This window comes from Carassius auratus, chromosome 46 (genome assembly GCF_003368295.1).
Source record: "Carassius auratus strain Wakin chromosome 46, ASM336829v1, whole genome shotgun sequence".
NCBI lineage: Eukaryota > Metazoa > Chordata > Actinopteri > Cypriniformes > Cyprinidae > Carassius > Carassius auratus.
Genome location: NC_039288.1, coordinates 13,641,536 through 13,667,959, shown reverse-complemented (window position 1 = coordinate 13,667,959; position 26,424 = coordinate 13,641,536). Strand labels below are relative to the sequence as shown.

Genomic DNA, 26,424 nt, shown 5'->3' with positions numbered 1-26,424 from the left:
TTTAAAACTACCATCCTCTGTCCATACCTCCATTATGATAAATTCTAGTTCTTTCCCTCTAACCATTACCCTGTATTGTATATCTTGCTTAATAAAAACTGCTTATCCTCCACCATTACCATTGTTTGTATCTCTCTGAATGCTATAATAACCTCTAATTTCAACCAAGTTTCCTGTATGCAAATTATATCCGTTTTTTTTCTAACTCATTAATAAAACATTTGAATTCTTTTTTAAACACTAGTAACAGCAATTATTATGTGAATGCAAAGTAAGTTGCAATATTTGTTAGTTCTGTTTGTTGATTCAGGGTTAGCATCATCTGGGGTCCTCTGAGGGGTTAGCATAATCACTTCTCAGGTGTTCTGGATACAGAGTGTAGATTATCTGCTGGTGTAAATCCTAGTTACCATGGGATGTAAATCCTGTAGCAAAACATAGAAATAAATAGAGACATAATTAGCGTAGCTGCTGTTCCAACAAAGTAAAATTAATTAGTTTAACCCAAGCTAAAGAATAATGATGCAACAGTACATCCGTCTAGTTGCAAACCATAGTCTACAAGATTCTGTGTACAGTTTTTTTTGGTCCAGTAAGTAATATCTCTGTCTTATCTGAATTTAATAAGAGAAAATTATTGGTCATCCAATTTTTAACACACTCTGTTAGCTTAGATAATTTAGAAGTTTCATCTGGTCTCGTTGAGATATATAGCTGAGTATCATCAGAATAACAGTGGAAACTAATAGCGTATTTTCTAATAATATTACCGAGGGGCAACATGTATATTGAAAATAGAAGAGGACCTAGGACAGATACTTGTGGCACTCCGTATTTTACTGGTAATAAATGAGATGACTCCCCATTTAAATAAACAAAATGGTAGCGATCGAACAGGTAGGATCTAAACCATCTTAGAGCCTGCCCTTGAATACCTGTTTAGTTTTTAAATTGATCTATGAGTATGTCATGATCTATGCTGTAGAACGGAGCACTAAGATCAAGTAAAACTAGCAAAGAGCTGATGCAAGAAGCAGGTCATTTGTCATTTTAACAAGTGCAATTTCTGTGCTATGGTGGGGCCTGAAATCTGACTGATTTTTTTTTGGCAGGAAGGAGCTCAATTGAGCAGACAACTAAACTTCCTAAAATTTTAGACATAAATGGAAGATTTTAAATGAGCCTTTAATTTGCCAGTTGACTAGGATCTAGTTGTGGTTTCTTAATAAGAGGCTTAATAACCGTCAGCTTTTGAGACATGACATAAATATAACGAAGAGTTTATAATGTTGAGAAACGGTTCTTCTGCTACAGGTAACAACTCTTTCAGTAATTTAGTGGGTACAGGATCATTTAGCTCTTCCTGTACTATATTTGTAAAGCGCTGCAGTTTACCTTTGGTTGTGATAGATGAAACTGAAGTGTTAGACACTGTAGAATCTACATTTGTTACTGTATTTCTGATGTTATCTATTTTATCAGCAAAGAAATTCTTAAAGTCATTACTATTAAACGTTGATGGAATATTTTAATCAGGTGACGTCTGGTTATTTTTTAATTTAGCCACTGTGCTTAATAAAAACCTTGGATTGTTTTGGTTATTGTCAATGAGTTTGTGGATATGCTTGGCCCTGGCAGTTTTAGGGGCAATTCTAAAAACTTCCAAGTTAATTCTTCTCCATTTGCGCTCAAGACTACGAGTTTCTTTCTTGAGAGATTGAGTATTACTGTTATACCATGGCACAGTACATTTTTCTCTAACCTTTTTCAATTTGATGGGGGAAAATGTGACAATCGGCGGACGTGTGGGCGGAGCTAAAGAATCAAGAGCGTGAGTAGGCTTTTGCGTTGAGAGCGTTTGGAAGCTGTGACATTGTGAGGAAAAAACCAACCAAAACAAACCATGGCTAACAGTCAGATTCAGCGTATATTTATGATCCAGAATCAGATCCCGAGGCTGAAACTGAACGAGAGCAGCAGCAGCAACGACTCGCTCCGAGCAGGGCTCGAACCCGGGTCTCCGATGGGAGAGATATTTGAAGCAGGAGGCAGATATATTTGAAGCAGTTTTACTCACCGCCTGCGGTTCCAACACACGATCGTGGCCCTTTTTCGTTGGGATTGCATCATCCTTAAGAACTAAACGATACGCAAATCCGTCGTCAAACTGGGCCATGTTTTTAAAACAAGCATCTTCGAAATGCAGGGAACGAACACAAACACACTTGCACAACTCCGTTGATGCTCTGTAAAAATAAACTCCATCCACTGGTCCCTTAATGCTGTTTTTTTTTTTGGTAATCTGTGCAGGGTTGTCTTGCCCTGGCAACCAAAAATACACTTCTTTTGTGACATTTCGCGACGCTCTCGCTCTGATCACTGAATGCCTCTGCTCTCAGTGCTCTGCTATACGGGAGCACGCGATCTTCCGGCAGATGTGCCCTTAGGACCCATATAAGGAAATTCCGCTCCATCTAACGTCACACAGAGCCATACTCGAAAAAAACTTTCCGAAACTTGTGACAAACCGGAAGGAGTATTTTTGGAACAGAAATACTCCTTCAAACGTACAACTTAATTTTTGAAACTTTGTCCATGTTTAGCATTTGAATCCAACTCTTTAACAGTGTAAAAAACTCAGTATGCATGAAATAGCATTTCACCCCCCCTTTAATATCAGTGATATGCAGCATACACGATACAAGGAAATTGTCGGTAACATCATCACTTTGAGGTACAATATCCATATCAGTAAGATTGATTCCATGCAATATAATTAAATCTAGTGTATGATTAAAACAATTTGTGGGCCCGCTCGGTGACATTTTGCTTAACTCCAAAAGAGTTTATCAGGTCAGTAAACGCAAGTCCTGATGCATCATTTGTATTATCAACATGAGCGCTTTATCAACTGTAACCAAAAGGTCTGAGAGGAAATCTGCAAATTATTTCGAAGAATTCTGTATACGGCCCTGGTGGTCTATACAAAGTAGCCAAAGCAAGAGATACAATATATTTCTTTTGCATATCTGACAGTTTAACATTAAGCAGAAGTATTTCAAATGTTTAAACCTTTATCCTGTTTTCTGGGTAACATTGAGAATATCACTTTATATTGTTGCAACACGACCAGTCTGACGGTGCTCATGCTTATAACAGTAGTTTGGTGGAGTCGACTCATTTAGACCAAAATAATCATTTGGTTTTAGCCAGGGTTTAGTCAACCAGAGTACATCAAATCTATAATCTGTGATCATTTCATTTATAATAACTGCTTTGGGTGTGAGTTATCTAATGTTTATGAGCCCAAACTTTAAAAATAGTTTTTATTCATTTATTTTACATTTTTCTGGTTTAATCACGATACGATTTTTTCTAAATCCTACATTAAATTTATATTTTGACCCCACTATTCGTGAAACAGACACAGTCTTAATAGATTGTACAGCGCAAGTACTTCTATCATTTAAGTGGTTAGAACAAAAGTAATCATAATAGTTATTCGAGTATTGGCTTACTAGTCATATGTCCTGGAGATTTTGTCAGAGAGAAGTTCCGCTCAGTAGATGATTTTGTAACATTTAAATAGCCCATTTTTGCTCTTTTCCCAAATTCCTCAATCACAGACAGCAATGTATGATAGATACAATAGGTTGAATATTTCCTAAGTGATCAATCCTTTTATTTTTAGTTAATTTGTTGGGTTTTTGTTAAATGTGAACCAAAATCATCACAATTAAAACCAAAGACTTGAACTACTTCAGTCTGTGTGCATTGAATTTATTTATACTACGGGGCCATTTAATGCTTTACTTTAATAATGTACACCCTAATAATTCTAATAATTTAACAGCACATCGTCAATTATTCCTTACTTAATACATGGGTTTCACAATTTAAATTAACTTTTTCACGACATTCTAATTTATTGAGATGCACCTGTACTATTTAATTTTGCTGTGACATTTAAAGTTGAAATTAATGTATGAATATTTACAAAGTTGTCGCTTCTATAAGATTGAAAAGATTGGTCAAAGTTAAAGGCATGGATGGTGATTTGACCTAACATGGAATAGATTAAAGCAATTGGAAACATAACTATCAAATTAAAGCAATTGGAAACATAACTATCAAACTAAATTTTTGTTAGAAAATTGTGTAATATTTAATGTATGGCTGCATTTCCCCAAAAAATACAGTTGAAAGCTGATAAAACTCTTAAAACTTATTAAGCTTCAGTATCATGTAACTTAATTAACAACATTTTACTTTTAAAAAACATTGTGCCTTCTCTCAGTAAAATCCACAGGAAACTACCTAAAGAACCCACAATCTAATGCATGCAAAGGTCAAAAATGCAAACCGCTTTACAAGAATCTGTTTAGTTGGGATTTCCCCTAGATTTTGTTATTTTGATCATTCTCAGATTTGACCTATGGATTTGACGCGTTGATGTTATAAGGTATCTGAAGTTTTTTTCTTCTACCATGGCATTATTATTTACTTATTAGTTCTTATATTATTTATTTGTGATTTGGAGTGCAACCATGTTTTATACAAACAGTAGCGAAAAAAAAAAAAATACACATCAAATCTTTTTAAAATTCATGTTTTATGTGCATTCATTCTTAAAGGGTCGGTATGTCACTTCTAAGATCTTAACATTTGAATTCATATAATGTTGTCGGGAATTACTGTTAACTACCTAATGCCCTTTTAACCATAAATCTGTTGACAGAAAAATAATTAGTGTGCCTCTTTGTTCTTGTTCCTCACCGATAACTCATCTGATTATCTTTACATGCAACCAAATAATCCGTTAGTAATCGGATTGATGGCTCAATCGGACTGAAAAGCCTTCATGTAAACACCTTAATCAAACTGAATGAAATTTTGATCGGATTGAAAAGGGTGGTTTATAACTTTTATAATACGATTGAGAGTGAATGTAAACACTTGATCGTATTGAAAACCGAAACTGAAAGGACTGTGCATGTGCAATGGCTAAAACAAGAGGTTACGCAACATTACACAAGTTTTTATTTTTTTAATGCATCCAGATGGGCCAATTCTCAGTTCAAAAATGAATTTTTAATTCCTTCACTCTATTTTAATGTGAAATATTGCATTTATTACTATATATATATATATATATATATATATATATATATATATATATATATATATATATATATATATATATAACAAATTTTATTGTGATTGAAACTAATATATTTTTAACTAAATATATATACATGTGTGTGAATATATATTTCTTCTGACAAGCGTAGTCTGCTCTGATTGGCCAGCTGACCCAGTGCATTGTGATTGGCCGAACACTGCAAGCACTCATTAGAAATGTAACGTCCCTTTTCATAATCGCAAGCTTCATCTTTCAAAATAAATGTAAAGATGGTTACATTTTTGATTTTAGTTTTACCATCAGTTCAAGTCCGAAAATGCAACAGAGTCACATGACAGACACAGTGATACAGCTGTGTTTGCAGTACACAAACCACGGACTGTTAAGACAGCTGACTCCACTGTGGTGTCTTTCTCTCCTTCTCTGTCTCACTCACACACACACACACATGCACGAGCACACCACATACACACACACGTGACGCGCAAAACTCCGCATTTGTAGATTCAATAGCAAATACTTAAACTAATAACAAAAAATACTTCCAGTAGCTGATTCAGAAGCGGTTCACCAAACTGTCGTTCATAAAATGCGTTGCTGTTCTGTTGTAAGTAATCTTAAAGATTCCTAAATGCATCTACTTTCAGAAGGCCAAATAAAGTGCTTTTGCTTTCGTGTAGATATACACAGTGTCTCTCTGACATGGCTGCTTCAGCAGTAACTGCAGTTACTGAAAACACAACTTCTTTGTTTGTATGAACATTTGGCAGGCATTATGTAAATATTGCATAATGACTCTTAACTTTGGTAAAAATCTCTTTGGATTTGGGACTTTAGTCTTTGCAACTTTACAGATTTTCATGCACCAAGAGCTTGTAACACTCCAAAGAGAAAGAAAAAATTAAAATTGCATCATATGACCCCTTTAAATCCCCTGCAGTTTTCACAGAGTTTAATGCAGGTTGTGTGTCTTAGGTAACCTCCAGCATACCATAGTGTCATATACAAGAAACACTAGGAAGTTGATCATGAATCTCATTGATGAACAGCAGAAAGCCTTGGAATTTCTCTCAAGTCAGGTATATGTCCAAACTTCCAAACCGCATATCCTCTTCTGCATTTTTAAACATATTGCTTTGGATGCTTTCATTTTTTTTTTTCTAGATAATCAAGCTCATGGCCAAAGTAAACACACTTAGTTCACATGTGCAGAGAAGCTACAGTGACATCTTTTCCATGAAGCACATGGAGTCCCACGGTGAGATGATTAATGCTGTCAAACTTTCAGCAAAATATTTATCATCTACACATCTTCACAGGGAATTCCCTTTCATTCCACAGGGAGAGACCGTAGTGACATCCAAGAGACACTAGGTGTCGTGTCTACAAAAATCCCTAGTGGAATTTATATAATTCAGCCAGAAAACACAGATGTTTCCTTTGAGGAAAGTACCTTCTTTTAGTTTTGTTTAAACATTTCCAACCAGTTATTTTAATTTAAAATCCAATCAAACATTCAGCATCTTAAACTGGCCATCTAACAGGTGTTCTGTGCGATGGATTACATGGAGGGTGGATGGACACTAATACAGAGATGGACGGATGGTCTCACTGACTTCAAATGAATGTGGTCACAATACTTGGATGGATTTGGACACTTACCGGGTACAATAAATCAGTAAATAGGATTGTTCATTGAAAAATGGTATTCTGTCATAATTTACTCAACCTCTTGTTGTTCCAAACTTGAATGAGTTTCTTTTTTCTGTTAAAAAGAAAATAATATATTCTGAAGAATGTTTGTAACCAACCAAACAGGTGCTAGTAACGTCTCGGTTATGTATGGTATCCCTCGTTCCCTGAAGGAGGGAATGGACAAGTCACGTTGATGACCAATAAAATTGGGATATCACTTTGATAGACCAATATACTTCAAGTTTTAATTAAATGAGCCAATGCACATTGGCATTTAATTATTGCATCCAGCTTCCACTGATCACAGTGTGAGTATAATAAGGCAGCAGGTGCCATGCATACCAGGTTTTCACTGGGGAGTCGAGCCAGTGACCTGGTGGCTCAGCAGTGGTACAGCAACCGTGGCGATGGGACGTGATGTCTCTATTCCCTCCTTCAGAGAATGAGGGTTACCATATGTAGAGATTCCCTTTCAGTCACTCACTCTCAATGTCACATTGAGGACCATCGAAATTGGGATCACTACCACAGACTTCCAGTGCCCTGTGCGAGCCGCTATTATGTGTAGGCCGGGGCTCGGGAACAATTAGTTCCAGTCACCATTGTCAAAGCACTACCTCACTAGGTGAGACTGGATAACACTGGGAAAACATACCCGTTCCGCTTGGAACAGGGATGCTGCGGAAGCCCCATCGTTCCCAAAGGAGTTTTTGGGAGCAAATACACATATAGCATCTTTTTAAGTGTATATGGAGAAATTTGAGGTGATTAAAACCTTCTTGGAAAGGCAGAAGTCTGCCAGGGAAACACAGGCTCTAAGGCTATACATGGTCTATACACGTATGAGTACAACTTATGTCTCAATATGGAACCCAGCCTTCCATGGTTCTCAAGGATTTATCATGAAGTCCTGGCGCCGGACATTCCGCCATGTCCAGCTGCCTAGGGCGATGGAGGATCTCAACAGGGTCTACTGTACGGACACTCTGGAGCAGTTTAAGCAAGCCGACACTAACCGAGGCCTCTCAGTGCCACTACTCGTTTGAGGTGAGAACACGAGAGGATACCGGCTCTACACAAAGCCTGTAGAACCTAGTGAATGTGTTAGGGGTCACTCAGCCCGCAGTTCTACAAATATCTGTCAGCAAGGCACCATAAGCCAGCACCCTGGAGGATGCAACACTTCTAGCTCAGTGAGCTCACAAACCTGATAAGCCAGGGTTATGGCATTCACAATCCAGAGGGTCATCCTCAGCTGGCCAGAACTTTAGGCACGAATCGCAGACCGAAAATGCATGCAGGTCAGGCTCAAATGGGCCCTGCTGTAGTTATTTAAGCACTAAAGTTGGGTCCCAAGAGGGTACAGAGGGGGGCCGGGAAGGATTTAACCTCCTGGCCCCTGTAAGGAACCTGATGATAAGGTCATGCTTACCTAAAGACTTCCTATTCACGGGGTCATGGTACGCATCAATAGCGGACTTTGCTGCTTTTGGACCTTGCTGCAGAAAGGAAAGCATGACCACAATCGGGCATCTTTGGTGGTCCTCTCAGAAAGAAGATCACCACTTGACAAACAGGTTCCACTTCAAGGCATAAGCGTGTCTCGTAAACGGTGCTCTTGCCGAAGTGATTGTGTCCACTACATCCTGGGTTAGGTCACCTAGAACCTAAGGTCCGGACGCGGGTGCCAAAAGTTTCCCCGTCTCTGAGTCAGTAGATTCTTCCTCAGAGGAATCGGCCAAGGAGGGGCTGTCGCAAGGGGCACTAGTTTGGGGAACCAGATCCGAGGAAGACTAGCCACTAGCAAGACTTGCTTCTTGTCCTAACGGACATGTCCGTGCAAGAAGGCTCACTGGGGGAATGCATATTTGTCTATGCCCTTTTGCCAGCTCTGTGCCAGTGCATCCATGCCGAGTTTTCCCTCGGGCGTAGAACAGCTGGCAGTGAGAGGTCTCTGGAGAAGCAAACAGGTCTTTCTCAGCGCCTCTGAACCATCTTGAAATCAGCTGGAACATCAGGGGATGGACTCGCCATTCTCCCAGGAGAATTGCTCGAGACAGCTCTTCGGCTGTACGGTTGAGCAGGTCCGGAATGTGAACAGCACAAAGTAACCTCAGAACCTTTTGACTCCAAAGGAGGAGGTGGCAGGTGAGTTGCGACGAGAGTGCAGACCTCCTTGTCGATTGATGTACCCCCCGGTCTCTGTGTTGTCCATTCGGAACAGCATGTGCTTGTCTCGTAAGTGACCTTTGAGATGGTTCTAGGCAAGGCACACTGCTAACAACTCTAAGCAATTGATGTGCCAATGCAGCTGCGGGCCCGTCCAAACCCCTGAGACTGCATGCCTTTTGTACATGGCACCCCAGCCGGTGATGGAGGCATCCATGTAAACCACAGCATGTCTGGATATCTGTTCAAGGGGCACCCCTGCCCAAAGGAATGTAAGATCTGACCACGGGGTGAGGGTTTGGCGACCAGTGTAACTTGGACCCAGTGAGTGGCGCACTTCCATGCCCACCTCAGGACTCAGCCATGAAGCCAGTTCTGGAGCGGTCTCATATGTAACAAGCCAAGCAGTGTAATGTCGCCGTGGCCACCATATGGCCCAGGAGCCTCTGAAAGAGTTTCAGTAGGACCGCTGTCCTGCCCTTGAAGAAAAGAGATCCTCTGCGTCGGTGAGAGTTTGCTCTTTTCCCAGTTGACCCGAAGGTTGTGTTCCCAGTTGTGCTGGAGCACAAAGTCCCTGTGACTTTCCCTTGACATTGCGAACACCCTGCTCTCTGAGGGGAACAAGAGCCGGCACCACAACTTGTGTGAAGACACGGGTAGCTAGGGACAGCCTGAAGGGCAGGACCTTGTACTGATATGCCCGTCCTTCGAATGCAAACTGCAGAAAAGGTCTGTGTGATGGAAGGAATGATAAATGAAAGTACTTGTCCTTCAGGTCGATCCCTGCAAAACAATCTTGGGGACAGATGCACCTGAACAGTAGCCGATAAAATGCCTGATTCAAAACCTGCAGATCCAAGATCAGTGGTAACCCACCGCCTTGCTTGGGTGCAATGAATTTGGGTGGATACCGGGCAAACTAAATCGCATAGCCGAGGCTGATGGTCTGTAGAAGCCAGCAAGATGGGCTGGGTAGCGGTGCTCAGAAAACGTACAAGCAGGACTAGCGGAACCACAGCCACACCCACGGTGGGGCAGTGAGGTGGAACCCAGGGACCCAACTTGGGCAGCTTGTGAGCAGGCCGGAGTGTGGTGTGAGTGTGGGGTGCAGGGCTCAACTGGCTCCACAGGTTGGCAGAGGGTGCGTGAGTCTGGTCTCCAGAGGGTTGGTTCCCTGCGAGGTTTGCCACCACTGTAATCCTCAAACCACCCGTGCTAAAGCCGGAAGTTTTTTTCTCATCTGTTGGCTGCCAGAACGAGCCCCAGATCACGCCAGCAGCAACGGGACTCCGCCCCTCTGAAGGTAACAGAGCCTGGTTTGCAGCTCCGAGATGGTCACCTTCCACAGTTGGAATATGACTCATCCATGAAGGCCACCTCAGCGTGCTCGATGCCCAGACACATGAAGCAACGATCGTGACCATCACCAGTTACCAGGTAATGACTGCACCCAGAAAAAAATGGGTGAAATGGCATCCTTATAAGAACGATCCGTCGTCTTTATATGAAGCTCTTTTAGAGAAATTTGCTCTTTAGGAAATGCTCTTTTAGTGCTGAGGCGCACAGGGGAATTAGCCGCGACTGGGGTAGTGCAGCCTGAAGTGTGCATCCCACTCTACACAGGAACGACCACTGCTGAAGTCTCTCCAACATATGAAGCTTCAGTGAGTGTGCTGAACTCGTAGCTCACAGGAGACACAGTTGAGCAGAATGATACTAACGCTCAGCTCTGAAGTGAAAAGCTGGTATGCATTGCACCTGCTGCCTTATTATACTCACTTATAATACTGGATGCACTAATTGCATGCTAAATGTGCATTGGATCATTTAGTTTAAACTCGAAGTAGATTGGTCTATCGAAGCGATATCCCAATTTTGTCGGTCATCGACGTAACATCGAGACTGACCGACTGAAAGGGAACCACTGACTTCCGTAATATGGAAAAAAAATAATAATACAAAAGTCAGTGGCCACTAGCAACTGCTTGGTTACCAACATTCTTCAAAATATATTCAATAGAGGAAAGCAACACATACAGGTTTGGAATAATATGCACATTTATGGCAGAAAAATCCCTTTTTACTTCTAAATTAGATAATGTCTTAAATATGAATAAAAAGGTACTTACTTTATCTATTTCTCTGAAGGTAAACACTAGTTGGGTATGAGAAAAATCTTCAATATTGTGAATCAGAGAAACACACGTTTTTTTTGCAGGTCAGCCAATAGCAAATATCATTCCCATAACACCACTTATTCCTTCAAAATTACTATGGAAAATGCAATTAATGTCCACATATTACATTTAGGCTTGCTGATGATTAAAGGGATAGTCACCCAATAATGAAAATTCTGTCATTATTTACGTACCGGAAGCGTCTGTATTTTCTTGTTTGAAAAAGTAAGGCTGGGCAAAAAAACTAAATGTAAGTCCTACTCAATTTCAAATTTTTTAACATGATTACAAATATTACACTAGTGCTCCTCTTCCTCTGCTTGCAAACAGTGCAATGCTTCCGCTACGGTTTGTGTTCTCACGTCAACACAACACGTACGTGTCTTTGGGAATTGAAACAACTTGAAGGTGAGTAATTAATTACAGAATTTTCATTTTTTGGGTGAACTATCCCTATAATTTATGAGTTGCACAGTATAGAAACCTACTGACAATTAGTATTAAATATGTCAATACGATTTTGCTTTCTGTAGGTGATGCTTTTTGAGGGTATGACCAAGAGCAGAATCAAGACACAGTCCCTTTCAGTACCTTTGATGTTGACAATGATGATTGTTCTCCATTCTGCAATTTTGCTGATAAAGCTGTTGACAGCTGCAGTGTGAACCAAAACAACACAGGATGGTGGTTTAACCAGTGTGGCATGACAAATTTGAATGGCTCACCATCGGACCAAGATCTCTCCACCCAGTCAAATATTCATTGGGACACCTGGACCCAAAATGGCACGCTTGTCAAAATCAAATCAGTGACTATGAAGATCAGAATAGTTGAGATTTCAAATTCAAAATAAATCCCTGAAGCTTCTGAAGATTTTGTATTAAAATGGAACAATTTGGAATCATTAAAAACGTGCACTTCTGCCTTGTGAGATTTACTAAAACAGCAAGTTGTAGGAATACATTTTTTGGCATTGTAATTAAGTTAACCATGTTTTTTGTAAATCCTGAGTCACAGGCCAAAATATTCATACTAATCGAATCATTGTTATGAATCATGGGAATTGAGTCATTACGCATAAGTTTTTTTACATTTATTTTTTTAACATGGAACTACAATAGATTAAACCAAATAATCCAGTCTGGAAGAAACCGTCAAACAGTCAGCACTGGAAATTACATGAGATTTTATTCAAATAAAAGCTTGTTTCCATCAAATAAATAAAGAAGGTAATTGTTAGGTAAAGTAAAGTTCCTAAAATACTTTCAGTCTTTGATTTTTAATTCTTTGGTCTACAGTGGCATGACCAAATGGGTGGCATGAAGTGGCCCCAGACAGCCCTAATATGTAATAGGCCACCCTAAGATAGAGGTCCTTTTATCAAAAGAAATAACATCAACAAGTAGAGCCACCAAGCCTAGAAGTATTAGAGATCATCAGAGGACACACATTTGTCCATAAAATGTGGACAAAGTTGTTATATTTTAAGCAAAAATAAATAAGAAGTAATTTTAGACAACATTAGAAAAAGTTGTCCCTTGCCAAACTTACTTGTGTGAGAAATGAAATAGAAATAAAAAATAAAATTAACAACAAAACTAAAGCAACTGAATAATAACTGAAATGAAACTAACAAATCATTTGAAATTTAAATAAAAACATAAACTACATTAAAAACCCAAAATTATATCTTGATTAATAGACGCAATTCCAAGATCCAGTCACGCTGTGACATATAAAGTCAGTTTGGGAGAGTGAAAATCTGAATTACAGAAACAAAGTTAGATGCTGGATATAAATTCACATGGTTGGATATATAGTAGAAACAGGCGTTTCTAAAAAAATATTTACAACCTCTCTCTTAGACGGCATACATTAAGATTAATAAAAATGTTTTAATGATGTTCTGACAACAAAGAGTTTTAAGGTGACCAGGCACTTTGAAATAAGAGTGAACAGCAGTGTCGCCATGATGTGGGTGGCCTATTGTTTGTCCTGATTCATCGGCAGGACAGAGATAATTAATATGCTTTAAATAAGCTGCGTACTGTGTGGGCCACTATTAGCATCACTGTTCGTGGGTAAATATGTCAGTTGTTATGTGTGTATACGTTAAACCATCTGTACTATGTCTATTTAGAGCAAAGAATTCTGCCAAATTTTATCCTGCCAAATACTAAACAAAAATCCAGTTCTGCTGAAGCATTTTGTAAGCAGGAACTTGCCCTGGGCCTATGTGGGAGTCACCGTGAGAGAGTGCAGGGTAACTAGATAACAACGAACACCATGCTATCAGCATGAGAATTTGGGTTTTAGTGCCCAAAAGGGATGATTATTTTAAAAGAGACATGGACAATGGTAATGTCCCAAACTTTTGCACTGCTAAGCAATGCTCTACCAATGGAGCCATAGGAACACATCCTGCACCTAATTATTATTATTTAAATTTTTTTTTTTTTCTGGGGACAGTGCACTGGTCAGAGTTTTGCTTTACTTCTTGATATTAGCAGGAAAGGAAAAAAACATAACTTGTAAGTGTAATGTATATTGCTCTTAAAATTAATACATTTTTAAATGAGTTTAAAATAATTTTAACATATTTATTAAAAAATTATATACAGAAATGGACCTACAGAAAGTGAGACTTGATTGGACTGTTTCAATTTAGACACGTGAATTGTTGATTTGCCTTTTTTCTTTAACTATTTATAATATTAATATACACAATGTATTAATACCTAATTAAAGTTCATTAAAACGTTTTTGGTTGGTAAAACACGTTTAATGTTTTTGAAAGAAATCTTAAAATTCTCATCAAGGCTGCATTTATTTGATGAAAACAGTAAAATCAGTAATATTATATGCAATCTTCAGTGTCACAAGATCCTTAGAAATAATTTTGAATTAGTATCAGTGTTAAAAACGGTTGTGCTTTTATAATTTAGTTTTGAATGAACATGACTGCATAACATGACCGTATAAATACATATATTTCAGCCACTTAGCAAACAAGGCAGGTACACTGAGTTTGCCAATAATAACAGAGATCATTTACATATAGAATTCTTAAAGTTACAGTAGCAAAGAACAGCTTGCATAACGCTTAGGATCGGAGAGAGGGTGGGAAATGGTCATGTAAAAATGAATGACAACTGCTTTTGTGCAATAACCTTGTGTTATAAGTTGACTTCAGTGGGGAAGATGCTACAAAATAGAAGTGTATAAAATGGCCCTTTTCAGGTGATTTACACACACACACACACACACACACACACAAACACACACACCCTCACACACACATACAGTACTATGAAAAATTAAAACCACACACAAAAAAACCCAAAAACATATTGAGACAACCATTTACTAGAGGATATATTATATAAAGCTGCAGTAAAACAAGCATGGGCCAAGGGCAGTTAGTTAACATGTCCTTGGAAATAATAAAAAATCTAAAAATAGTCACTCTGATAGTCATCAGTAACAGAGCCTATCAACATGAGAATAGAAACAAGACAGTGGCTTCCCATGACCTACTGTGTGGGTTACCTTTTGACCCATTGGTTTGGCTCACATTTTTGTGGGCAGTATACTGACCACTACAGCACGTACACATTCAGTCATGTGGGTATATTACACACATACACACACACACACACACACACACACACGCACACATAGATGTGGGACTGTGGGAGAAAAAATGCCAGAGAGAGGCAAAATAAAGAGAATCAAAAAGTGTGATGTTGCCGCTGAATGTACATTGATGATTGGACAGTCTGGAATTCCACTGAAGCGGTTTCCCACAGTTTACAGAGAGCGGGGCGCTCGTAATGAACACACAGGATGTAGAGGTTTATTGGGAACGCTGAAATAGACCCAAAGGAATTCTACTTCTGCACTCCGTCACTGGGTTTTGATTTTTGAAGCTAAAAGCAGATTTTAATCACCGTTCCCAATACAAACAGAAGGGAATATATAATTAAATTGTTATTTTGAAAGGTGAAGGACATGCATGTGGCACTTCTGCAGTTTCTTCAGTGATTCTTCATATTTGAAAATGTTACTAATCAAGAACGTCAGTGGATTCTGTTATCTGTCTAATGCTGAAATTAGGACTAAATGCTTTAAGCTACATTCCGTTTGATCAAATAAGATGGAAGCAAGATTTTGTAAACCAGCATGAAGATTGCTGTATTCCTCATTTATAGCCAATGAGTGGAAAAGAACAGACAGAATTCCTCTGTGTTCTGCACTATCTCAAGACTCCAACGGGAACATAACAAAGGGTTGTAGAAGATGGTGACTTGCCAGTGTGCGCACACTCAATCACTCACAGCTGGATGTTTGGATAACAGGATGTGTTAGCTTCACTGTATTCACAGTTCAGACGTGAACTGCCTCAGGTGAAATTATGAATCAAAGGAGACCTGTTCTGGAGGATGGAAATCAATCAAAATATCACACGATTGAAAAGAGAAACAGAAGTAAAGACAATCTATTGATGAACGAAGACTTTGGTGAGGACTGTTATGGCAGTTATGGACACTACTATGGGTAAGTTGGTCAAGGTTTTGTATTTACTGTCTGTTTAATTGCCATTGCCTTCAAAGATAATTTGTAGTTCAATGTCCTGACCTGAAACTGTCACTCAGCATTCACTGAAAAATCTGTAAACCAGTTTGCTCATTTAAAAAGTCAGGTTTCATTAAATAGGCATTAGAAACTATTAACGGAAGTTTGACGATTCATATCATGCATAAGTCATTAGCATTAATTTGTAAAAAAAAACACACACAAAAAAAAACATTGTTTAGTAAAACTAGATGCTATCAAACAAGTATTTATTCTCATGAATAAATTAGGAGTTGTACTGGAAACAGTAACAAATAATTTTATGTAGACCTCATTTGTATTACTCAACAACATATTCATCATGTAAATGATATGTTTGTGTATAACATATCATAAACTATATATAAGGTATAATATAATACAATCAATATTTAAAATTATAAATTACTGTCATTACAATAACATAACATTTACATATAAAATATAACAATATTGTATTATACAGATTAGTAGTTAATAGTTAACAAGTGTTAACTATTCTAAAGTGTTTAAATATTTATATAGTTGTTTGTTAAAGGGGTCATATGATGCTGCTAAAAAGAACATTATTTGGGGTATTTAGTGATGACATTTTTTTTAATGAAATGTGTTTGTGTAGTTTAAATAAATAAAAAAAAACACACACACATTATTTTCCAAATATTGAACATTATTGTTGCTCCTCTATGCCCCACTTTTCTGAAACGTGTTGATTTTTTATAAAGCTCATCAGTCTGAAAAGCAAGCTGTGCTCTGATTGGCCAGCTATCCAGTGTATTGTGATTGGCTGAATACCTCAAGTGTTTGATGGAAATGTTTTGCCCCTTGCCATACTGTGATGCGTGTCCCAGTCAGAACACTGGCGTGACAATGGCAAGACAATAACAATAAAAGCCATTACAAATGAACCATTTGTTGCATCCATTGGGGACACAATAACTACAGATTATAATGATTTATACTGTATTTTTAAGTGTTGTGTTGCATCACCCCGCATAAACATAAAACCATGTCTGCATTTGTGATCGGAAAAACGACAAACAACAAGCCTACTCTACACTGCTCAAAACTCGTCATCATTGTCTGCTTACAGTTCCTTTCAGGAACAGCTGGCATTGTAGTCTTCTCTCCCAAGAGACTACTGCACACATCTGAGTATTTGGTTTGAACTGTTCTGGAACAGTGTTGTAAATACAAATTAACCATTGATTTCTCGTTGTGTCCTCTTTTGGAAGGGCAAACAAATTAGCTTTGCAATGAAACAGCGCCTCCATTACATTCCACATCATGACGTAGAGATGTGGGGGTGTGTTTAAACCAGGGGTTTCAGGAGAGTGTGGACAAGTCTTAACTTTTTTAAAGAATATCTCTTTGGGTATAGTTTGAGTCTTTGCCACTTCTTATCTATTCACGAACAGCTTGTAACACTCCAAAGAGAAAGGAAAACTTGAAATCGCATCATAAGACCCCTTTAAATAAAAATACACAAATACAATTATGTACAATGATATGTATGATATTCATATGGCATTGAATATTTGCTAATTTTTTATGTCTGGAAAAAAAAATCAGATATTAATAAGAAAACATGCACTGATCAGTAATAACAAAAGGGTCTACCCTTTAAATGAATTACAATACAGTCTTTGGTAGATTGGTAATTGTTTGATTTCCAAGTAACTTAAGTGGTGTGAATAATAACATTACAAAACATTTTGCCAAATTTCGGTCACAGTACAAATTCTTGATCTGTTTTTAACCGTAGTGAGAACCTGACCCGACAGGCGTTACCCAAGAGCAGAAGGCAGGCGGTGCGAGGGGCAGCCTACATGTTCAATGCCCATCCCAACAGCCTAACCCCTGTAGAGGAACGCTTCCTTGATGCCGCCGAGTATGGAAACATACCTGTGGTGCGTCGAATGCTTGAGGAGATCCCTGCGCTGGATGTAAACTGTGTGGACTACATGGGCCAGAATGCATTGCAGTTGGCGGTGGCAAATGAGCACTTAGAAGTAACAGAGCTCTTGTTGAAGAAAGACAACCTGTCACGTATTGGTGATGCACTTTTGTTGGCCATCAGCAAAGGTTACACCAGAATTGTCGAGGCCATTTTGACCCACAAAGCTTTTGCCGACTCCAAGAGACTTACAGCGAGCCCTAGTCAGGCTCCAATGCATGATGACTTTTTTGCATACGATGAAGATGGCACACGCTTTTCACATGATGTCACTCCAATCATTCTAGCATCTCATTGTCACGAATATGAAATCGTGCACATTCTTCTGGGAAAGGGTGCTCGCATTGAGCAGCCACATGACTACTTTTGTACCTGTGACACCTGCAATTACCATCAAAAGTACGATTCTTTCTCCCACTCTCGCTCACGTATCAATGCCTACAGGGGACTGGCCAGTCCAGCGTACCTCTCTCTATCCAATGAGGATCCTGTGTTGGCAGCCCTTGAGCTCAGCAATGAGCTGGCTTCCTTGGCCAATATTGAAAAAGAATTTAAGGTACAGCAGTGTCAACTAGGCCTGTTTGTCAATTAAAACGATAGTTCACTCAAACATGAAAATCGTGCGATTATTTAATCACCTTCATTCTTCGAAACCCGAAGAATGTACTAGCCCTTGTTTTCCATGTAAATAAAGTAGAAGTGAACACCAGTTTACACATTTCACATATAGTCATACACATGAGCAGTTTAAGCAGACTGAAACCATTATTTTAGTATTATTTCTAGACTGTAGTATTTATTCATATTTTGAATTATCTTTTATTTTTGTTTTGAGTTTTAATTTTAATTTACATTTGTTATTTTGTCATGCACTTTTGTCATTTTTGCTTTATTATATTTTGCTTTAATTTGTGTTTCACAATTAGCAATAACTACACTGACTGAAATGTTAAGTCATTTTTCACTAAAGTTTGACATCACGTGTCATGACCAGTTAAAATTAACCATTGTGTGTCAGGTGACCAATCACTATTCTGCTTCTTTGAAAATATTAAACTGCACATGAGAAATGACAATTAAGTAGAGGGAAATATTATAAGTGAAAAGCCAATTAAATTTGTTACTGTAAGTTGTATGGACTCATTTCATGATCGTCATTTACTGTAATTTTTGAGCTCGATGACCAGTACATTCTTCAATACTGATTTGTTTGCGCTCCACACAAGAATTCGCACAAAACTTTCATTTTGGTTGAACTATTTTTTATGTAATAAGATTGCATGTTCTTAGTAATGATTATCTTTCTCAGAATGAATATAGGAAGCTTTCTATGCAATGCAAAGACTTTGTTGTGGGACTTCTGGACCTTTGTCGGAGCACAGAGGAAGTGGAAGCCATTCTGAGCGGTGAAGATGATGAGACTTTAGAAGTGCCTGGTCGACCAAGTCTCATTCGCTTAAAACTCGCAATAAAGTACGAACTGAAAAAGGTAAATATAAAAAACAGAACTCTGATAATCTGCCCTCAAATTCTCCCTCAAAATGCTTCTTTTAATTTATTTATCCCAAACAGTTTGTGGCCCATCCTAACTGTCAACAACAGCTCTTATCAATATGGTACGAAAACCTGCCCGAACTCAGGCAGCAGACCACCGCCATTAAGTTCCTAGTGGTTTTAGGTGTTGCAGTCGGACTTCCCTTTCTAGCAATGGTTTATTGGGTGGCACCATGCAGCAAGGTAAGTATGTTCGCACAAGTATGCTGTTTACTTTCTAACACTGCTGAAATCCAGGTATACTGCATAGCAAACATACAGTACATGATTAAAGAATCAAGCAATGGCGTTAACATGAATCATTCACTGAAATCTTTGCTCAGTAAGGCTGTTCCCATGGTTGTAAATTATAGCAGTGCTTAAAATATCCAGCATGTCCTGAGTCACAATAATGTTGATAAGCATATCAGGCTGATAAGCAGTAATGTACAAATATACAATAGAGGAATGTATCCACAGCCCATGAAATCTTTTGTCAATCACACCACAATCAGTAAAACATGCTGTTACCAACAGATGGGAAAGATCATGCGTGGCCCTTTCCTTAAGTTTGTGGCACACGCGGCCTCCTTCACTATTTTCCTTGGCCTTTTGGTCTTAAATACTGCGGATCGCTTTGATGGGACAAAGCTGCTTCCAAATATGACCATTCATGACTATCCAACACAGCTGTTTCGTATGAAAACAACTCCCTTTACGTGGATGGAAATACTCATCATTTCCTGGGCCATAGGTTTGTTTCTGACTGATTTTCTACTTGTTAAATGTTACTACTCTACTACAATCTGTATTGAGAGAACAAATTGTACAGTTCATTTGCATGTCCCAGGACAGACTGCATGTTGCAACATTCATTTCTGTGATTTAATGTCCTTCACTCAGGGATGATTTGGGCAGAATGCAAGGAGATCTGGTCCCAAGGTCCAAGAGAATATCTGGTGGAGCCTTGGAATTTGCTAGACTTTGGAATGCTGGCCATTTTTGTGGCATCCTTCATCTCAAGGATAATGGCTTTCTGGCATGCATGTGCAGCTCAACGCTATGTGGATGAGCACTACACTGATTTGACCAATGTAACTTTGCCTTTTGAGGTGGGATACTTCCAGTTGGGTGAGTGATTGTCCTCTCAAGTCAGGCAAGATTTAGTTTTCCACAAACTTACAATATAGAGCCCAATACTGTACAAGCAATCTTGCTAAATATCCTTTGTTTTTTTCAGCTCGGATCGAATGGCTCCCATCGGATCCTCAGTTAGTTTCTGAGGGCTTGTACGCCATTGCAGTGGTCCTGAGCTTTTCTCGAATTGCGTACATCCTGCCAGCGAATGAAAGCTTTGGTCCACTGCAGATATCTTTGGGACGAACTGTGAAGGACATCTTCAAGTTCATGATTATCTTCATTCTAGTCTTCCTTGCCTTCATGATTGGAATGTTCAACCTCTACTCATATTACCGGGGCGCTAAACAGAATGAAGCTTTCACAACGTGAGTAGAAATTCAGTCATGAGTTTGCCCATTAAGACCTGTTCTTGGATCTTTGTCCTGGTACAAGGCTTCTATTTAAAAACACAATAATAAGTATGAATTATCATTTACTATTCGTATAATAAGGGGGAAATAATAAGAATCAATCAATTGGTTAATTCTTTCTGAAGTATCATGTGACACTAAAGACGGGTAAAGACAGTCTTTGTGTGCGCCATAGTCTTCTTTCGAAAACCTGAAAAAAATCTTGTCGACCCCAGACTTTTGAGTGGTAGTCTAAATACGTGAATTGATCCATAAACATGTTGTAGTTGGCAAAATAAATGCATTTCTTATGAAAAAAGGAAATGTTCTTCAATTTACAACTTCATCAATAAATATCTCTCTCTATCTCTGTAGCGTAGAGGAAAGCTTCAAAACATTGTTTTGGGCAATATTTGGCCTTTCTGAGGTCAAATCAGTAGTCGTGAACAATGGACACAAGTTCATCGAGAACATTGGCTATGTTCTCTATGGAGTTTACAATGTCACAGTGGTCATCGTCCTGCTCAACATGCTCATCGCTATGATTAACAATTCCTTTCAGGAGATTGAGGTACTTGATGTCTTCTCAGTTTAACATCTTTATATGTCATTCGAAGAACTGCTGACAATAAATCTTTGTGCAGTGGAGCAAATGGAATGTGTAAATCTGCATTTAAGACTTTGTGCTGATGAAGCACTCCAGAGTTTTTGCATACTATGGAAAACACAACCTTATCTCCTCAGAATGGGATAATTAGTTTGACTGTTTAATTTTTTAATTGAATTTTAATTGAACAAAACCATTTTCTTTGCACAGCTCATACGTCTGCATTTCTGTTTTGATTCATTTGTCACTTTAAGTTTTCAAAGCATTAGTGTTTCCTATTGTCTTGCAGGATGATGCAGATGTGGAGTGGAAGTTTGCCCGGGCCAAGCTCTGGTTCACATACTTCGAGGAGGGCCGGACTCTCCCTGTGCCTTTTAACTTGGTTCCCAGTCCCAAATCTGTTCTGGGTCTGGTTATGGGGGCTAAGGGTCTTTTGCAGGAGATTTTCAAAAGACACAAAGCCATTATAAAGGGGTCTGAGCTCAGTGAGGTGAGAGAAATCCCTTCTAATTCTGCATTACAGTAAGAAAATTCACAATGTGACACAAAAAAACTAATCCATTTATGTTGCTCTTGTGATTTGTTGGATCATAATTCAGTTGGGAAAGAGCAAAACTTGCCAGGACAAATCTCCTCCTAGCCCCAGTCGATATCAGGCATGTTTACTTCCATTTTTTATGCTGCACCTTACGTTTATCATAGATCTGAATATGGTTCATATTTGTTTGTTTTTTTGCAAGTTGACATTGATTTTACCACATTTAATCTGTACAGAAAATTATGAAGCGTCTTATTAAGCGATACATCATCAAAGCCCAAAATGACAAAGAATGTGATGAAGTCAATGAAGGTGAGTGTATTTAAACTTTCATTAAAATTCACAAACATACAACTGGTAAAAGAAGTACTGAACATGTAACCATTTTTCTCAGTAAATATATTATAAAAGGTATTGTTGACATTAAATTTTCACCAGCTGTCGGTAACAACTTCATTGTTGGTATGGTGTTTTTGAGCTGATTCGCCTTGCCATTTGACTTCCAAACATGGAGTGTATTATGGCATCCAAAGAGTTTAATTTTGGTCTCATCTGAGTATATTCTCTCAGTATTTCACAGGCTTGTCTAAATGTTGTGCAGCAAACTTTAAACGAGCTTCAACATACTTTTACAATGGAGACTTGTGTGGTGAGCGTGCATACAGGCCACTGCGGTTGAGTGCATTGCTTATTGTATTCTCTGAAACAACTGAACCTGCCAATTCCAGGTCTTTCTGAAGCTCTCCACAAGTGGTCCTTGGCTCTTGGACAACTCTTCTGATAGTTCTTTTCACTCCTCTGTCAGAAATCTTCTGATGAGCAACTGGTTGTGTCTGGTTTATGGTGAAATTATGTTCTTTCCACTTCCAGATTATGTCCCCAACAGAGAAGTTTAGAAATCCTTTTGTAACTAACAATGCCATCAGTGTGTCTTGCAATGATAAGGTTGCAAAGGTCTTGAGAGAGCTCTTTGCTTTTACCCATCATGAGATGTTTCTTGTGTGACACCTTAGTCACTTTTTTATAGGCCAAAATTGGGAATGAACCAATTAATATTAATTTCCACTGACAAGGGGCAGGATTGTTTTCTAATTACTGATAGATTTCAGATGTTTTCTTGGCTTTCCATGCCTTTTTACACCTCATTTTCTTCATGTGTTTAATACTTTTCCCTGTATCATTTCATTTTATTACACATAACCTAATTTCTAATGTTATTTATTTGTACGTATGGATTACTTTGGTTGTTACCGACATCTGGTGACAATTTCGTGTCAACAGTACCTTTAGAAATATATTTACTGAGAAAAATGGTGACTTTCAATACTTATTTTACCTGCTGTACAGGTAAATTCATTATTTTCCGTAATGTAATGATAAATATTAAACTTTCATATATTTTAGATACATTGCACACATACTGAAATATTTCAGGTCTTTTATTGTTTTAATACTGATGATTTTGGCATACAGCTCATGAAAACCCAAAATTCCTATCTCAAAAAATTAGCACATTTCATCCGACCAAAAAAAAGAAAAGTGTTTTTAATACAAAAAAAGTCAACCTTCAAATAATTATGTTCAGTTATGCACTCAATACTTGGTCGGGAATCCTTTTGCAGAAATGACTGCTTCAATGCGGCGTGGCATGGAGGCAATCAGCCTGTGGCACTGCTGAGGTGTTATGGAGGCCCAGGATGCTTCGATAGCAGCCTTAAGCTCATCCAGAGTGTTGGGTCTGGCTTCTCTCAACTTCTCTTCACAATATCCCACAGATTCTCTATGGGGTTCAGGTCAGGAGAGTTGGCAGGCCAATTGAGCACAGTAATACCATGGTCAGTAAACCATTTACCAGTGGTTTTGGCACTGTGAGCAGGTGCCAGGTCATGCTGAAAAACGAAATCTTCATCTCCATAAAGCTTTTCAGCAGATGGAAGCATGAAGTGCTCCAAAATCTCCTGATAGCTAGCTGCATTGACCCTGCCCTTGATAAAACACAGTGGACCAACACCAGCAGCTGACATTGCACCCCAGACCATCGCTGTCTGTGGGTACTTGACACTGGACTTCAGGCATTTTGGCATTTCCTTCTCCCCAGTCTTCCTCCAGACTCTGGCACCTTGATTTCCGAATGACATGCAAAATTTGCTTTCATCCGAAAAAAGTACTTTGGACCACTGAGCAACAGTCCAGTGCTGCTTCTCTGTAGCCCATTTCCTACACACGCCTGTGCACGGTGGCTCTGGATGTTTCTCCTCCAGACTCAGTCCACTGCTTCCGCAGGTCCCCCAAGGTCTGGAATAGGTCCTTCTCCACAATCTTCCTCAGGGTCCGGTCACCTCTACTCGTTGAGCAGCGTTTTTTGCCACACTTTTTCCTTCCCACAGACTTCCCACTGAGGTGCCTTGATACAGCACTCTGGGAACAGCCTATTCGTTCAGAAATTTCTTTCTGTTTCTTACCCTCTCGCTTGAGGGTGTCAGTGATGTCCTTCTGGACAGCAGTCAGGTCGGCAGTCTTACCCATGATTGCGGTTTTGAGTAATTAACCGGCCTGAGTTTTTAAAAGCCTCAGGAATCTTTTGCAGGTGTTTAGAGTTAATTGGTTGATTCAGATGATTAGGTTAATAGCTCGTTTAGAGAACCTTTTCATGATATGCTAATTTTTTGAGATAGAAATTTTGGGTTTTCATGAGCTGTATGCCAAAATCATCAGTATTAAAACAATAAAAGATCTGAAATATTTCAGTTGGTGTGCAATGAATCTAAAATATATGAAAGTTTAATTTTTATCATTACATTATGGAAAATAATGAACTTTTATCACAATATGCTAATTTTTTGAGAAGGACCTGTATATATATATTATTCAGAGCTTTTTACTCATGGTACTCACTTTTAACTGTCACTGTAAGAAAAAATAGGTTTTATTTTGTTGTGTACCACTGAAAAATTAAAATCAAAGGTGCCTGGAACAAAGTGTAAGAGATAACAATTTTTGGGTGAAATATGTCTGTTTTCACTATAAAACTTTATGTGTTCAAACTGAATTTTCTGATTTATATTTTTCATAATTCATGCTGAAAGCTGCTGTGTTGCAGGTGAACTGAAGGAGATTAAGCAGGACATTTCAAGTCTTCGTTATGAGCTGCTGGAGGAAAAGTCACACAACATGGAGGAGCTGGCAAAGCTAGTGAGGACACTTCAAAAAAACCTCTCTCAGGACTGCTTGATACTAAAGTCTCATTAAAGAAGTCAGGCGACTGTGATTTTTATTTTAAAGAAGCATATAATTAACATATTTATCAAGCAAGACAATTTGCACAAGGACTACTACTCTGCCTTGGCCTGCTGGGTTAACAGAACACAGAACAGCTGTTGAGCTTTCCATGACTGTGAAGAAACATTGTGTGTTTCTGTTTTGGTGATACATTATTGAGATATATATATGCACAAATTACTGTTAAGAATTTTTTATTTAATTTTTTCGGTAAGTACTCTAATAATTCACATACACCGAAAATTTTACTTGAGGGATAAAAATTTATAGAAAAAAAAAAAAACATAAACCAAAACAACTGTTTTAGTTTGCATGTAGTAAATGTTAAATATTTAGTGAAACAAATTACAAATTATAAATCCTAATTCTTTTACATTTTTATTTTACTATTGTATTTTTTGTACATATATATATATATATATATATTGTGTGTGTGTGTAATTTGTCTAGAAAAAAATATAAACCTACAGAATTAAATAAGGTAATATTGCTTGGTAAAAAATAAATGTTCAATTGAATTTCAAATGTCATGATCACATTATCAGATATATCGACATCATCCCTCAGTTACAGAAAGTTCTGTTGGAACACATTATTAATTTTTCTTTGTTTCAAGATCAACTGTATTGCAAAAGCCTACTTTTTCAGCATGTCAGCTTCCTTTTTTATTTTTATTTTACGTGTAATCAGTTCAAAAAGTTGCAGTTAAGCTGAACAAAGCACGAGAGGAATTCAGGAACATTTACAGCACGCAGCTTTAAAGTGTCACAATCACGGTTTTTGAAATCCATCACAAAACATTCCAGAAAGTCTGACTCTGCTGACACAATAAAACATGCTACAGAGTTGACAAATAAGCCTTTTGATCGAACCTGTCCAAGTCTAAAAAAATAAGCTTGTCATTAAATCCTGGGAAGATTTTTTGTTTTGTTTTTTTTGTTTAAAGTTAATACATAATTTTATGTACCTGATAGGTTAATCTTTGGCCTCTTGCTGTTCACATGTTGCAGTGTCTATTACAGTCATGAAACTGTAGTTCTGGAAATCACTTCGCTGGTCAACCATGGACTTTCAAGTATTGATGTTAAAGTTCCCTAACATGATGATGTCAGATATAAGAACCTCATAGTCATCCAAAGTAGAAGCAAAAAATCCATTTAGATGACAAAGGGGAAGATACTGC

The 26,424-nt window shown here is 38.2% G+C and overlaps 1 protein-coding gene and 1 long non-coding RNA gene across 2 annotated transcripts; both read left to right on the top strand.

Moving 5' to 3' along the window:
* The first annotated feature begins 6,116 nt into the window (after positions 1 to 6,116).
* Positions 6,117 to 11,216, top strand: LOC113063753 (uncharacterized). Its single transcript, XR_003278732.1, has 4 exons — positions 6,117 to 6,222; positions 6,308 to 6,401; positions 6,485 to 6,808; positions 11,156 to 11,216. It is a non-coding gene; the product is annotated as an uncharacterized LOC113063753 (long non-coding RNA).
* A 3,704-nt stretch (positions 11,217 to 14,920) lies between these two features.
* LOC113064288 (short transient receptor potential channel 6-like) lies at positions 14,921 to 25,527 on the top strand. The gene is made up of 12 exons (XM_026234975.1): positions 14,921 to 15,741; positions 17,564 to 18,311; positions 19,065 to 19,244; positions 19,328 to 19,492; positions 19,826 to 20,042; positions 20,192 to 20,419; positions 20,529 to 20,793; positions 21,193 to 21,388; positions 21,714 to 21,914; positions 22,024 to 22,080; positions 22,199 to 22,274; positions 25,063 to 25,527. Exons 1-12 carry the CDS (start codon positions 15,599 to 15,601, stop codon positions 25,209 to 25,211), a joined length of 2,625 nt encoding a protein of 874 aa, XP_026090760.1. The 5' UTR covers positions 14,921 to 15,598; the 3' UTR covers positions 25,212 to 25,527.
* The last annotated feature ends 897 nt before the right edge of the window (positions 25,528 to 26,424 follow it).